The following is a 16,910-nucleotide window of genomic DNA, read 5'->3' as shown; positions in this document are numbered from 1 at the left end:
ACCTTCCCTACAGTCACCATCTCTACAGTCACTGTCCCTACAGTCAACGTCCCTACAGTCACCTTCCCTACAATCACCGTCCCTATGGTCACTGTCCCTACAGTCACCATCCCTACAGCCACCTTCCCTACAGTCACCTCCCTTACAGTCACCATCCCTACAGTCACCTTCCCTACAGTCACCATCCCTACAGTCACCATCCCTACACTCACCATTCCTACAGTCACCGTCCCTACAGTCACCGTCCCTACAGTCACCTTCCCTACAGTTACCATCCCTACAGTCACCATCCCTACAGTCACTATCTCTACAGTCACCGTCCCTACAGTCACCTTTCCTACAGTCACCGTCCCTACAGCCACCGTCCCTACAGTCACCTTCCCTACAGTCACTGTCCCTACAGCCACCGTCCCTACAGTCACCTTCCCTACAGTCACCGTCCCTACAGTCACCTTCCCTACAGTCATTGTCCCTACAGTCACCATCTCTACAGTCACCTTCCCTACAGTCACCATCCCTTCAGTCACCTTCCCTACAGTCACCATCCCTACAGTCATTGTCCCTACAGTCACCATCCCTACAGTCACCTTCCCTACAGTCACCATCCCTTCAGTCACCTTCCCTACAGTCACCATCTCTACAGTCACTGTCCCTACAGTCAACGTCCCTACAGTCACCTTCCCTACAATCACCGTCCCTATGGTCACCGTCCCTACAGTCACCATCCCTACATCCACCTTGCCTACAGTCACCTCCCTTACAGTCACCGTCCCTACAGTCACCTTCCCTACAGTCACTATCCCTACAGTCACCATCCCTACACTCACCATTCCTACAGTCACCGTCCCTACAGTCACCTTCTCTACAGTCACCTTCCCTGCAGTCACTGTCCCTACAGTCACCTTCCCTATAGTCACCTTCCCTACAGTCACCATCCCTACAGTCACCATCCCTACAGACACCGTCCCTACAGTCACCATCCCTACAGTCACCGTCCCTACAGTCACCGTTCCTACAGTCACCTTCCCTACAGTCACCATCCCTACAGTCACCATCCCTTCAGTCACCTTCCCTACAGTCACCCTCCCTACAATCACCATCCCTACAGTCACCTTCCCTACAGTCACCTTCCCAACAGTCACCTTCCCTACAGTCACCGTCCCTACAGTCACCGTCCCTACAGTCACCTTCCCTACAGTCACCTTCCCTACAGTCACCATCCCTACAGTCACCATCCCTTCAGTCACCTTCCCTACAGTCACCCTCCCTACAATCACCATCCCTACAGTCACCTTCCCTACAGTCACCTTCCCAACAGTCACCTTCCCTACAGTCACCGTCCCTACAGTCACCGTCCCTACAGTCACCTTCCCTACAGTCACCTTCCCTACAGTCACCATCCCTACAGTCACCGTCCCTTCAGTCACCGTCCCTACAGTCACCATCCCTACAGTCACCCTCCCTAAAGTCACCGTCCCTACAGTCACCGTCCCTACAGTCACCTTCCCTACAGCCACCTTCCCTACAGTCACCGTCCCTACAGTCCCCATCTCTACAGTCACCATCTCTGCAGTCACCATCCCTACAGTCAAGCACGGAGGTGGAAACATGATGCTTTGGGGCTGTTTCTCAGCTAAAGGTACAGCCAGACTTTTCTGCATTGATTGGCCAATGGGTGGGGCCATGTGGATGGGGGAGGGGCAAATGGGCGGGGCCATGTATTGTAGAATCTTGGATGAGAACCTTCTTCCCTCAGCCAGAACACTGAAGATGGATCATGGATGGGTCTTTCAACATGATAATGACCTAAAACGTATCGCCAAGGCAACAAAGGAGCGGCTCAAGAAGAAGCACATTAAGGTGATGGAGTGGCCTAGTCAGTCTCCAGACCTTCATCCTATAGAAAATTTATGGAGGGAACTGAAACTTCGAGTTGCCAAGCGACAGCCAAGAATCCTTAAGGATTTAGAGAAGATCTGTAAAGAAGAGTGGACCAAAATCCCTCCTGAGATGTGTGGAAACCTGGCCACCAACTACAAGAAACGTCTGACCTCTGTGCTTCCAACAAGGCCTTCTCCACCAACTACGAAGGGGTCAAATACTTATTTTACTCCCTGAACTGCGACTCCATTTATAACATTTGTATCATTTTTGGTTAATATTCTGTCTCTATCATATAAAATACACCTATGATAAAAATTATACCCCCGCCATCTCTTTGTAATCTGCAGTATTTTCCCGCACTGTAACGCCCGAACGACTCAGTGACTGTAGGGACAGCATAAGAATACAACAGAAGGTAAAAAGGTAACGAGTCGAAAATTCTTTAATGGTTCTTTAGTAACATAAAACATTCAATGCTCTTCCTTTATCATTGCCTAAAGATTGAAGAAGCTTCTACTGACTCGAGGACATGTCCCGCACATTGATCAGGAACGAGGATCCAGACCCAGATGAATTTTCTGGTGTTTGTGGAGGTGTCCTCTATGGTTAAAAGCCTTTCCGCACTCTGGACATGGATAAGGACGCTCCCCGGTGTGAGTGGTCAGGTGCATATCAAGGTCAACTCTCCGTTTGAAACATTTCCCGCACTCTGGGCATGGAAAGGGGCATTCTCCCGTGTGGGTTCTCAGGTGTGCCACAAGATGTGAATTTTCCACATAACTTTTTCCGCACTCTGGACAGGTGTAAGGCCGCTCACCTGTGTGGGTTTTCTGGTGCCTATGGAGCTTTCCTTTATGGGAGAAACCTTTCCCGCACTCTGAACATGAAAATGGAAGCGCGCCGGTGTGGCTGCTCAGGTGCATAGCAAGTATGTTTCTACAGCGGAAAGACTTCCCGCACTCAGTACAAGAGAACGGCTTCTCTCCCGTGTGTATTTTCATGTGACTATTTAAGTGCGATTTTCGTCTGAAACCTGTCCCGCACTCTGGGCATCGAAATGGCTTCTCCTCGGAGTGGCTTCTCTGGTGTAAGACAAGTTCTCCCTTACTTGCGAATGATGTCTGGCACTGGGAACATGAAAAGGGTCTTTCCCCGGTGTGACTTCTCTGGTGGACAGCAAGTTTAGATTTATTCATATAAAATTTCCCGCACTCCGGGCATGGAAAGATCTCTTTACCAGCGTGGACTCTCTGATGTATGGTAAGATCAGATCCCGTTTCGAAACACATACCGCACTCCAAACATGACAACGACGTCCCATTGAAGTGATTCTTTAGATGGTAGTCAAGTCCATTTTTCGATCTAAAACATTTCCCGCACTCTGAACATGACAAGGAACTCCCGCCAGTGTGAATTTCCTGATGTCGGAGGAGAATGTATTTACTATTAAAGCCTTTACCGCACTCTGGGCAAGAATACAGCTTCTCACCTGTGTGGGATCTCAGGTGCATGACAAATGCTTCTTTCCGATTAAAACTTTTCCCGCACTCCGTACATGTATGCGGCTTTTCACCCGTGTGAATTCTTAAATGTCGACGCAGATGATCTTTCCGTTTAAAGCTTTGACCGCACTTCGAGCACAAATGAGGTCTTTCTTCTTCAGGATCGAATGTGATTCCATCATTTCCTCCGTCATAATCTGCCCATGGAATACGGAGACCCTCCGAGGAATTCCCAACATCACATCCATCTGTAAGAGAGAAACATTGTATCATCATCAACGGATTCACATTGTCCATATTTTACAGTCAATCATTGTCAGTCTAATAGTCAACAGTGGGACAAAGATATATATATATATATAGAGTATATCTAGAAACTGCATTCCTTCAGCAGATTCGGCTAAGAATTTAAACAGTGGCTACTGCATATCCTGCCATATGTTCCTTGTTAAGACCTTATATGAAGTTTTCACACTTACAAAGACTTACTACATGTCTTGCTCTGTATATCCTGTTCAGAGAAATAATAGACTACTGTTCAACCCCCTTCCTTAAGATATATTAAAGGCTGTCAATCATTGTCCAAAGGAAGGAGGGGGGGGGGTTCAATTTTAACTATGTCTGAAACATATATAAGGACAGCAGACACGTATGCAAACCAGACGGGTTATAGAAGCTCACAGAAGGATGTCGATATAACCTCTCTCCTCGTATATGAGTATTAAATGAATTCTTCTTTGAATCAGCTTGTGGTCTAACGGTAATTTCCATTACAGAATGGAGATGGACCTTTCATATGGTGTACAGTATCTCCTCCTCATTTGTTGGGAACATGACGTTATATTGAGGAATGGAGATGGACCTTTCATATGGTGTACAGTATCTCCTCCTCATTTGTTGGGGACATGACGTTATATTGAGGAATGGAGATGGACCTTTCATATGGTGTACAGTATTTCCTCCTCATTTGTTGGGAACATGACGTTATATTGGAGGAATGGAGATGGACCTTTCATATGGTGTACAGTATCTCCTCCTCATTTGTTGGGGACATGACGTTATATTGAGGAATGGAGATGGACCTTTCATATGGTGTACAGTATCTCCTCCTCATTTGTTGGGGACATGACATTATATTGGGGGAATGGAGATGGACCTTTCATATGGTGTACAGTATCTCCTCCTCATTTGTTGGGGACATGACGTTATATTGGGGGAATGGAGATGGACCTTTCATATGGTGTACAGTATCTCCTCCTCATTTGTTGGGAACATGACGTTATATTGAGGAATGGAGATGGACCTTTCATATGGTGTACAGTATCTCCTCCTCATTTGTTGGGGACATGACATTATATTGAGGAATGGAGATGGACCTTTCATATGGTGTACAGTATCTCCTCCTCATTTGTTGGGAACATGACGTTATATTGAGGAATGGAGATGGACCTTTCATATGGTGTACAGTATCTCCTCCTCATTTGTTGGGAACATGACGTTATATTGGAGGAATGGAGATGGACCTTTCATATGGTGTACAGTATCTCCTCCTCATTTGTTGGGAACATGACGTTATATTGAGGAATGGAGATGGACCTTTCATATGGTGTACAGTATCTCCTCCTCATTTGTTGGGGACATGACGTTATATTGGGGGAATGGAGATGGATCTTTCATATGGTGTACAGTATCTCCTCCTCATGAGAGCTCTGAGGAAGGGGGCCTGACCCCCGAAACGCGTTAGCGGTCCTGACTGAAGGACTTGTTCCAGTTCACACATGGTGGATGCTTGTAACATGATTTTATCTTTACGTCTGTGAGTATGCATTTGGCATTTTTATTAAAAATTTGCAAATATTGACCACGGGTAATGCACTAGGTGTTTGCGCCTCCTTTTCCTTTCTTTTCTATGTACCCATGTTGGAGTTCCCTGCCTGAGGAGAGCAGCACGCCAGTCTTCCCCTTCGAAGTGAGCGCTAGGCTGAATTTTTGTGCAAAGGTTTGTGAGTTCAAATCCTCAAGTAACCACCTTTCCAGACTTCTTTATTGAAGTTTTGGCAGCAGTTGAGACCGTGCTCTGTGGTTCAAGAGAATGGAGTGTTGAAACTGTTGGACTGTTTTTACCAGATGAGATCTCTTAGTAAACCAGGTCCGTGTCAGAGACTGTTGATGGAGAGGGAGACCATGTGTAGTGAAAGATCTTGAAGATAATGGCATTGTTGAGATGATTTCCTATGGCTCAACGGAATTGACATTTGAAAGGGGAGATTTACCAGATACAAAGATCTTTTTAGAAGGCCAAGTGAGAGTCTGGTCTGGTCTGGTCTGGTCTGGTCTGGTCTGGTCTGGTCTGGTCTGGTCTGGTCTGCTCTGGTCTGGTCACAACAAGCTATCCTTTATTCTCTGAGGCTGTGGCATTGCATGTATGCTGGTATTATTGTAGGCCAAGGGTTGTGAGTTTGAATCCTCAGATAACCAGCTTGGGCTTCTTTATTGAAGATTTAGGCAGCAGTTGAGACCGTGCTCTGTGAGTCAAGAGAGTTTCCTGTTAAAACTACAGTTTTACCAGATGAGAAGATACCTTAGCAAAGCAGGTCAGTGTTGGAGAATTTCGATGGAGTAGAGATGGAGATCATGTCTGGTGAAAGATCTTGAAGATAATGGCATCAGTTGAGACGATGTCCTATGGTTCAATGGACTTTACTTTTGTAAGGAGAGTTTTACCTGATGAAAAGATCTTTTAGTAGGCCAAGTGAGAGACTAGGTTGAGACTAGTAGAAGACTAGTAGAAGCTCATCAAGTGTCTGAGGCCGTGGAACTGCGAGAAAGCTGGTGCTGTTACAGGTCAAAGCGTTGTGAGTTTGAATGCTCCAATAACCACCTTTACAGACTTCTTTATTGAACATTAGGCAGCAGTTGAGATTGTGCCATGTGGTTCATGAGAATGGTCCAGACAAATAGGGGACTAGTCTAAAGCCTCGTACACACGCAACAAATTTCCGCCGACCGATCGTCCGTCTTTTGTCCAGAGTTGTGTTTTGTTGGTTGGAATGTGCCTAGACTGCACACGAATTTTCCCGCATGACAAAATTCTACTTCAGAAGTGATGTCATGTGTTGGTTTGCTTTCTTTGTGTTCTTTCATCTCTGAGCATGCCCAGTCTAGCTCATCAGATTTTTCCCTGTTGAAATCTGTACTGACTGCTCGAAAATCGGCCGTGTTTTGACGGTGGACAAAAATTTTATAGCCTGCACACCAGAATTTTTTTCGGCCGAAAAGTCGCAGTCGGTTGTCGGAAGCATCATACTAACAAGCCGAAAATCGGCAGATCGGTCATCGGACGAAAATTTCCCGGCCGAATTTCGACTCGTGTGTACGGGGCTTTAGTCTGAGGATAGCAATTCAGTACATTTTTTGACATGAAGCCCCTAATGTGGAAATTTGTAATGATATTACAACTACTGGTTTAGACACTCCCATCATCTTTGCTGGTGGCATTGTGTGTAGGTCAGTGGTTATATAAATACAATGCTTGTGAGTTTGAATCCTGAGGTAGTCACCTGCTTGTTTTCCTTTATTAAAGTTATAGTAGCTCATAGCAACCAATTGGCTTTCAGGCTAGGTACTTGGTTGCTGGGGGTTACTGTACTTTGTAGGCAGCAGTTGAGATGGTGTCCTGTGCTTCAACGCAATGGAGTTTTCAAAGTGCGCTTAGGAGGAGGGGAAGTGGGAGACTAGTCTAGGTCTAATGGTAACAATTTAGTAAAATGTTTGAATAATAATGTCCTAGTCATATGGTATTCCATGATATTAAAGCTCTAGTTCTGAGAGCCACTTCCCATCAGAGGAAATGCCCTTGTATGTATGCCACTGAGCTAGCAAAGAAATGGTTGCAAGTTCAAATCTTCGGTTGGCCACCTTTTCAGATTTAGTTACTAAAGTTGCAGAAACCTTACGCAGCCGATCATCTTTGAGGCCAAGGTGTCCTTCCATATTGATTGCTACGTTGTTATTGCGCTTTGTAGGCAGCAGTTGAGATAGTGCCCTGTGGTTGGTGGCAATGGACTCTTGAAGGTGCGCTTTTACCAGATGGGAATTTCCTCTAAGCCGAGTGAGAGATTTGTCGAGGTCTGATGGTAGCAGTTTAGTTTGTGTGAATAATAATGCTTAATCATATGGTGTTCCATTAAATTAAAGGTCTAGTTTTGAGGCCCAAGCCTCCATCTGAGGCAGTGGCTTTGTATGTAAGACACCAGGCTAACAAGTGAAATGGTTCCAAGTTCGAAACCCCCAGGTGGCCACCGTTTCATATTTGATAAAAAAAACCTAAAGCAACCGAACAACTTTCAGAGGACTTATCCTTTCTTTATAGTTGCTAAAGATTACTGCACTTTGTAGGCAGCAGTTGAGATAGTGCTCTGTGGTTGGTGGCAATGGACTCTTGAAGGTGCAGGTTTACCAGATGGGAATTTCCTCTAAGCCGAGTGAGAGATTTGCCTAGGTCTGATGGTAGCAGTTTAGTAAATTGTGTGAATATTAATGCTCTATCATATGGTATTCCATTAAATGAAAGGCCCAGTTTTGAGGCCCAAGCCACCATCTGAGGCAGTGGCTTTGTATGTAAGACACCGGGCTAACAAGTGAAATGGTTGCAAGTTCGAAACCCCCAGGTGGCCACCGTTTCATATTTGATAAAAAAAACCTAAAGCAACCGAACAACTTTCAGAGGACTTATCCTTTCTTTATAGTTGCTAAAGATTACTGCACTTTGTAGGCAGCAGTTGAGATAGTGCTCTGTGGTTGGTGGCAATGGACTCTTGAAGGTGCAGGTTTACCAGATGGGAATTTCCTCTAAGCCGAGTGAGAGATTTGCCTAGGTCTGATGGTAGCAGTTTAGTAAATTGTGTGAATATTAATGCTCTATCATATGGTATTCCATTAAATGAAAGGCCCAGTTTTGAGGCCCAAGCCACCATCTGAGGCAGTGGCTTTGTATGTAAGACACCGGGCTAACAAGTGAAATGGTTGCAAGTTTGAAGCCCCCAGGTGGCCACCTTTTCAAATTCATTTAATAAAATCGCAAAAACCTAAAGCAACCGATCACCTTTCAGAGGATTTATCCTTTCTTATTAGTTGCTATGGATTACTGCACTTTGTAGGCAGTAGTTGAGATAGTTCCTGTTGGTTCATGGCAATGGACTCCTTAAAGTACAGTTTTACCAAATGGTAATTTCCTCTATGCCAAGTGGCAGACTAGTATTGAATCCGATTGTAGCAATTTAATACAATTTTCGAATATTGAGTCATGTGTTATTTCAGGATATTAAAGGTCTAGTTTTAAGCCCAGCCCACCATCTGACCCAATGGCCTTGCATGTATGCTGCTGATCTCACAAACGATAAGTCTGCAAGTTCAAATCCCCGAGCAGCCACCTTTTCATGATTCATTTATTAAAGTTACATAAACTGAAGACGCCCATAATAACCAACCAACTTTCAGACCGGGGATATTATTATAGTTGCTTTGGGTTATTGTACTTTGCAAGCTGCAATTATGATAATGCTCAAGGGAACGTATTCTTGAAAACACATTTTTACCAGATGGGAATATCCTTCGGAAGGTCAACTGGGAGACTGGTTTTTGTTAGATGATGGATATTTAGTACAATGTTTGGACATACATCCGCTGATCATATGGTAGGGTTTTAAGCCACGCCCACCATCTATGGGCTATAGCCTTAAGGGTAAATTGGTGAACTCCCAAACGGAATGGTCGTAAGTTCAAATCCTCAGATGATCATCTTTCCAGATTAATTTATTTATTAACATTGGACAAACTGCTGAAACCAACAGCAACCAATCGTCTTTTGAATCCTCTTCATGTTGGTTGCTATGAGTTACAGCATTTTGCAGGTTGAATTTAGGATATATAGGCACTGCTGTCACACTTGAGCATCCAGGGTCTGTGGCGCAGCATATTGGGCGGTGAATGAGGAATCTGAAGGCCGTGAGTTCGATTCCCAGAGCATGTCAAGGAGGTGTCTACTCAGAGCTGTTTGGGGTGGAACAGCAACTGTGTGCTTGGCGGCAAAGGGGCATCTCTGTGTAATGAGAGGTTAAGAAGCGAACTCTCTCACTGAGTAACCACGATGTGGGTGACCTTGGCACCATGTGAGTGAAGCCACATTCCAGCCATGTAACAACCAAATGGATGACCTTGGCACCATATGAGTGAAGCTGCATTCCAGCCATGTAACAACCAAATGGGCGACCTTGGCACCATGTGAGTGAAGCCGCATTCCAGCCATGTAACAACCAAATGGGCGACCTTGGCACCATGTGAGTGAAGCCGCATTCCAGCCATCTAACAACCAAATGGGCGACCTTGGCACCATGTGAGTGAAGGCACATTCCAGCCATGTAACAACCAAATGGGCGACCTTGGCACCATGTGAGTGAAGCCTCATTCCAACCATGTAACAACCAAATTGGCGACCTTGGCACCATGTGAGTGAAGGCACATTCCAGCCATGTAACAACCAAATGGGCGACCTTGGCACCATGTGAGTGAAGCCGCATTCCAGCCATCTAACAACCAAATGGGCGACCTTGGCACCATGTGAGTGAAGGCACATTCCAGCCATGTAACAACCAAATGGGCGACCTTGGCACCATGTGAGTGAAGCCTCATTCCAACCATGTAACAACCAAATTGGCGACCTTGGCACCATGTGAGTGAAGGCACATTCCAGCCATGTAACAACCAAATGGGCGACCTTGGCACCATGTGAGTGAAATCGCATTCCAGCCATGTAACAACCAAATGGGCGACCTTGGCACCATGTGAGTGAAGCCTCATTCCAACCATGTAACAACCAAATGGGCAACCTTGGCACCATGTGAGTGAAGCCACATTGCAGCCATGTAACAATCAAAGAGGCACCTTGGCACAGTGTGAAACTTCAATAGTTCCGACCATAAGTAATGCCCTCGAAACCAGGTAATGGCAATCAAATGGATACTGTTCTGTAATGTTTTTATCATATTTTTTCATTAACTGTCCTTCATTGTTTCGGTCCTCTAGGGTCCCAATTCTTCAAGTTCAACCAATGGTGGCCCGCACCACCAACTTCGTCAACTCCTGAACAGTCTTTACACCTTCATCCGGCCTTCACGCAACCCTCAAAGTCTTGGTGCAACTTTGAAGAACCATCATTGCTCTCTGATGGGAATCGAACCCACAAGCCTCTGGTTTCTACATCAGGAGCTTCCATGCTGCGCCACACAACCAGAAGACAATAGAAGGAGTTGCTGGTGGCCCTATATCATGGATATATCATGGAGAGACTCTCTAAGTCTTTGAAACATAAAACTGTCATCACATCCGGGATTCGAACCAAGAAATCCTGAGTGTTCTGCATTAAACTGCAACACACCAACACCTCGCACCACAGGCTCCAGCCAGCAATCCGACTTCTCTGTAGAACTTTATACTGAAGACACGATGGGAACAATAGAAAAACATTTATTGAGTGGCCACAGAGCACTTTTATTGTCACCACTTCAGATTTGAACCAAGAAGACGAAGGCTTTCAGCATTCAACAGCAACACACCAACACCATGCGCCACAGGCTCTAACCAGGGATACAACTTCTCTGTAGAACTACACTAACCATCCACTTTATTAGGTACACCTTGCTAGTAGCGGGTTGGACCCCCTTTTGCCTTCATTCTTGGTGGCATAGATACAACAAGGTGCGGGAAACTTTCCTCAGAGATTTTCCTCCATAGTGACATGATGGCATCACACAGTTGCTGCCTGATTTGTCGACTGCACATCCATGATGCCAATCTCCCGTTCCACCACATCCCAAAGGTGCTCTATTGGATGAGATGTGGTGAGTGTGGAGGCCATTGGAGGACAGTGACCTCATTGTCATGGTGAAGAAACCAGTGGTGAGATGATTGGAGCTTTGTGACATGGTGCATTATCCTGCTGAGAGGAGCCATCAGAAGATGGGGACACTGTAGTCATAAAGGGGTGAACATGGTCAGCAACAATACTCAGGTAGGGGGTGGGGTTTACACCATGCTCAGTTGGTATTAAGGGGCACAAAGTGTGCCAAGACCCCCCCATACCATTACACCACCACCAGCCTGAACCCCTTACACCCCCACCACCAGCCTGAACCATTACCCCCCCCTCCTCCACACCATTACACCACCACCAGTCTGAACCCCTTACACCCCCACCACCAGCCTGAACCATTACCCCCCCCTCCTCCACACCATTACACCACCACCAGTCTGAACCCCTTACACCCCCACCACCAGCCTGAACCATTACCCCCCCCCCCTCCTCCACACCATTACACCCCGGCCACCAGCCTGAACCATTACCCCCCCCCCCCCTCCTCCACACCATTACACCCCGGCCACCAGCCTGAACCATTACCCCCCCCCCCTCCTCCACACCATTACACCCCGGCCACCAGCCTGAACCATTACCCCCCCCCCCTCCTCCACACCATTACACCCCGGCCACCAGCCTGAACCATTACCCCCCCCTCCTCCACACTATTACACCCCGGCCACCAGCCTGAACCCTTACCCCCCTCCTCCTCCTCCTCCCCCACACACCATTACACCACCACCAGCCTGAACTGTTACCCCCCTCCTCCTCCTCCTCCTTCTTCTCCCCCACACACCATTACACCACCAGCTTGCACCATTACCCCCCTCCTCCTCCCCCACACCATTACACCACCAGCTTGCACCATTACCCCCCTCCTCCTCCCCCACACCATTACACCACCACCAGCCTGAACCGGTGATACAAGGCAGGATGGATCCATGCTCCAAATTCTGACCCCTCCCCCATCTGAATGTCACAGCTGAAATCCAAACTCATCAGAGCAGGCAACGTTTTTCCATTCTTCTATTCTCCAATGTCGGTGATCTGTGCCAATTGTAGTCTCAGTTTCCTGTTCTTAGCTGACAGGAGTGGCACCCGGTGTGGTCTTCTGCTGCTGTAGACCATCTGCTTCAAGGTTGGATGTGTTGTTCGTTCAGAGATGGTATTCTGCATACCTTGGATGTAACGAGTGGTTATTTGAGTTACTGTTGTCTTTCTATCATCTGGACCCAGTCTGCCCATTCTCCTCTGACTTCAGCAATTCCCACCATTCTCTGTAATCCCGAGAGATCCCAGAAATACTCAGACCGGCCGTCTGCCACCAACAACCAATCCACGTTCAGATACAGACTCAGTTAGAAAGCATCTCCATGGACATTGGATGCAAAGCCCATCCAGAGGCGGAGTTTATTTTGGCCAACAACCAGACTGAGTTGCTGTTGGTCCCCTGGCAGGAAGCTATTGGCAGGAGGGCCTATCCCAGGGCAATAAATGTATGTGACATTCAGATTACCACCCTGCAATGTCTGAGGAACATCCAGGCCTTCCAATCTGACCGTCTGTGCTCTGCAACCGCTGAAAAGCTGAGGAACTCCGGAGCTTCTGACCCCAGATTACACAATCTGCACTGATATGGGGGATGGGTGGTGAAGGGCCCACGCTGGAGCCAGACACAGACCCTATATACTGAGGACAGGGGCCCCATGGGGAACTTCACAACTAACAATACATAGAAGAATCTTGAAGTTTGTACTTTTAGGTCCTTTTCTCACCGAAACACAATCATCCAAGGGACAGGCTTGCTTTTTAAAAGGACTTTGTTAAAAATAAAAATCCCTCTGTGAGAAGGCACTGATGGAAGCTTTTATTCTTGCCCTCTCAGCCTGCTTGTTACTGTAGTGCTCACCCCTCGGAAGGGCCGCTGATTTCTCCCAGGTTCCTTTCCCAGATTAGTGCAATAGCAGCCAGGCACACAGCAACCGTCACTCTTCTGGCTCAATGAAGAGTCCAGGGCAGGGGACCCCAAACTTTCTACACAAAGGACCAGTTTACTGTCCTTCAGAATTTAGAGGGCCAAGACTGTCCCAGTGGGAGCAAACAATGTCCCATCTTTGGTATTAAGAGGAGAAATAATTCCTCAAGGGCTGGATAAAGGCCAGCAAAGGGCCGCAGGTTAGAGACCACTGGTGTACAGTATCTCCTCCTCATTTATAGGGGACATGACGTTATATTGGGGGAATGGAGATGGACCTTTCATATGGTGTACAGTATCTCCTCCTCATTTATAGGGGACATGACGTTATATTGAGGAATGGAGATGGACCTTTCATATGGTGTACAGTATCTCCTCCTCATTTGTTGGGGACATGACGTTATATTGAGGAATGGAGATGGACCTTTCATATGGTGTACAGTATCTCCTCCTCATTTATAGGGGACATGACGTTATATTGAGGAATGGAGATGGACCTTTCATATGGTGTACAGTATCTCCTCCTCATTTATAGGGGACATGACGTTATATTGGGGGAATGGAGATGGACCTTTCATATGGTGTACAGTATCTCCTCCTCATTTGTTGGGGACATGACGTTATATTGAGGAATGGAGATGGACCTTTCATATGGTGTACAGTATCTCCTCCTCATTTATAGGGGACATGACGTTATATTGAGGAATGGAGATGGACCTTTCATATGGTGTACAGTATCTCCTCCTCATTTATAGGGGACATGACGTTATATTGAGGAATGGAGATGGACCTTTCATATGGTGTACAGTATCTCCTCCTCATTTGTTGGAACATGACGTTATATTGGAGCAATGGAGATGGACCTTTCATATGGTGTACAGTATCTCCTCCTCATTTGTTGGATGGGTAATCTAGGTGGAGCCTCTGTACTGCTCTCTCCTTTACAATAAAGTCTCCTCTTACCCGGTGATGTGAGGGGCGGCTGATTCTCCATCATGACGTCCTTGTAGAGATCCTCTTCTTCTTCTGATTTAACTTCAAATTCTATATCGATTGGATCTCCACTCTAAACCAAGAAAATGAGAAAGAATATGACCTGTAAAATATAATCTTTATTATTGTGTCATCACATAAGAAATCCACACATCGTCTCCATGAGTCCGTGTTCTAGGTTCTCCGTCCAACCAACCTTATAACATTGAGGGATGGTGTGACCTTCCTGTGTGGAGTCCCGGGAATACAGAGGACGGGGACATCTCTCTGGTGGGTTTCTGTAGCTGGATGACTCCAACATGGTGTCCTGGTACAGATTGTTCTGTATTTCCTCCATCACCCCATCCTCATCATCCTCCTCTTTTATCTCTTCTTTAACCTCCACTTTAGAATCTCTCAGGTTTCCACTCTGAATATATAATAAAAATAACATCAATGGTAACAATGCAGATAATGTACAGATCCTAATGATACTATCAGTGATTGTTCCTCATCTACCTGATGATGGTGAGGGATGGTGTGACCTTCCTGTGTGGAATCCCGGGAATACAGAGGACGGGGACATCTCTCTGGTGGGTTCCCATTACTGGATCCATCTGTAGGAAACACACACACTGACTGAATACATTGTTTCTATGTGTTTATCAGATGATGGGGGATCTAGGTGGATCCTCCGTACTGCTCTCTCCTTTACAATAAAGTCTCCTCTTACCCGGTGATGTGAGGGACGGCTGATTCTCCATCATGACGTCCTTGTAGAGATCCTTGTGTCCTTCTAAATACTCCCACTCCTCCATGGAGAAATAGACAGTGACATCCTGACACCTTATAGGAACCTGACACACACAATGATACAGTCACCATCCAGACACATCCCTTGTCTGTTACTGGATAATGTCCCAGAATTGGGACACCTGCCTGGTGTGTTCCTGGTTCTTCATGATGCTGTCTGTGTTTAAACGGACCTCTGAGACTATCACAGTGCAGGTGCATTTATACGGAGACTTGATTACACACAGGTGGATTCTATTTATCATCATTAGTCATTTAGGTCAACATTGGATCATTCAGAGATCCTCACTGAACCTCTGGAGAGAGTTTGCTGCACTGAAAGTAAAGGGGCTGAATAATTTTGCACGCCCAATTTGTGTTTTTTATTTGTTAACAAAATTTAAAATATAAAATAAATTTTGTTTCACTTCATGATTGTGTCCCACTTGTTGTTGATTCTTCACAAAAAATTACAGTTTTATATCTTTATGTTTGAAGCCTGAAATGTGGCAAAAGGTTGCAAAGTTCAAGGGGGCCGAATACTTTTGCAAGGCACTGTAGCTGATATCAGGAGAAGATGTAGAGAATAGAATGAACCGTAGGACAGAGTTTTGGGGGACCTCTAAGGGAAGAGGATAAAGGAGAGGAGGAGCCAGATTTGTATGTGACGCTGGAGGAGCCCTTGGATAAGTAGGAGGAGAACCAGGTCAGAGTCTTGGACGGAGTGAAGTTTTCCTAGGGGAAGCAGGTGGTAAAGTATGTCTAAGGCGGCAAAAAAGGTCTAATAGTCTGAGTACAGCATGGCAGCCATTGGCTTGTGCAGTTAGTAAGTCGTTAGTGAGTTTTAGGAGGGCAGTTTCTGTGAGGTTTTGCAAGTATAATCCAGATGGTAAGGGGTGGAGAAGATTGTTATCAGTGAGATGGTGGGTCAGACGGCGCTAGTCTACGTGTTCTAGGAGTTCAGGGGAAAACGAGAGCAAGGAGATGGGTCTTAGGTCGTTCGGACCGGTGGTGTTCAGTGAGATCTTTCTAAGTATAGGATGACCAGAGCATTTAATAGAAAGTTGGCGGAAGATAACAGTAAAGAGGAAAAGATAGAAGATGTGAGTTAAGGCCCGTACACACGATACGAAAATCAGAAGTAAAATTTTGCCGGACCAACGATACGCCAATTTTCAGATCGTTAGTATAGTGCTTTCGACTGCCGATTACGAATTTTCGGATGACAAAAACTGGATGTGCAGGCTATAAAATTTTTATCGTACGTGAACACAATGTCCAATTTTCGTTTAATTTGTACAGTTTTCGTCCGAAAAAAAAATCATAAGAGCAAGACTAGGCATGCTCAGAAACAAAAGAACACATACAAAACAATTCAACACATGACATCGCTTCTGGAGTTGAATTCTGTCCTAAGGGAATTTTCGTATGAAAGTAGCCCCTTCACTTTCGAAATGAGAATAGCATGAAACAAAAACCGGACGAAAGATCGTCAAATAATCAGATCGTGTGTACGAGGCTTTAGAGGGTGGAGAATAGAGCAAGAGGGTGACCTAAAGATTAGCAAATCTATATCTTACCACCTCCTCGACTTTCACAGCTACGTCTCCTCTCTACTTCCTCCCAACTTGCCTTTCACCCAGAACTTATTTATACCTGATATCACTTCCTGTCTGTAGGTGTCATAGAGACTTCCTGTGTGCGTTCCACTTAGTATAAGTAAGATCCCCACCTTGTGGAGATTATAGGGACTGCAGTCGTCGCGATCAGTTCTTAGTCGTCCTTGCCGATCTGTTATTGGTGTTATTACAGATCTGGACCACCTTTCAGTTAACTCCCTGTGTCCCGGAGCCTTTTTCCCCCTAAATCATCT

The 16,910-nt window shown here is 45.9% G+C and overlaps 1 protein-coding gene across 1 annotated transcript; it reads right to left on the bottom strand.

The window, feature by feature from the left end:
* Window positions 1–14,399: 14,399 nt before the first annotated feature.
* LOC309564472 (uncharacterized protein) lies at window positions 14,400–15,159 on the bottom strand (the record flags this gene model as incomplete). Its single annotated transcript, XM_082269102.1, has 3 exons — window positions 14,979–15,159; window positions 14,765–14,862; window positions 14,400–14,675 (listed from the first exon to the last, which is right to left on the bottom strand). The coding sequence occupies exons 1-3, from the start codon at window positions 15,061–15,063 to the stop codon at window positions 14,400–14,402; spliced, it is 459 nt and encodes a 152-aa protein (XP_082125228.1). The 5' UTR covers window positions 15,064–15,159.
* Between the last annotated feature and the right edge of the window lie 1,751 nt (window positions 15,160–16,910).

Source organism: Pelophylax lessonae (genome assembly GCF_965119305.1).
Source record: "Pelophylax lessonae genome assembly, chromosome: 9".
Classification (NCBI taxonomy): Eukaryota; Metazoa; Chordata; class Amphibia; order Anura; family Ranidae; genus Pelophylax; species Pelophylax lessonae.
Note: the sequence above shows the minus strand (reverse complement) of the source record. Positions and strands in the feature narration are given on the sequence as shown.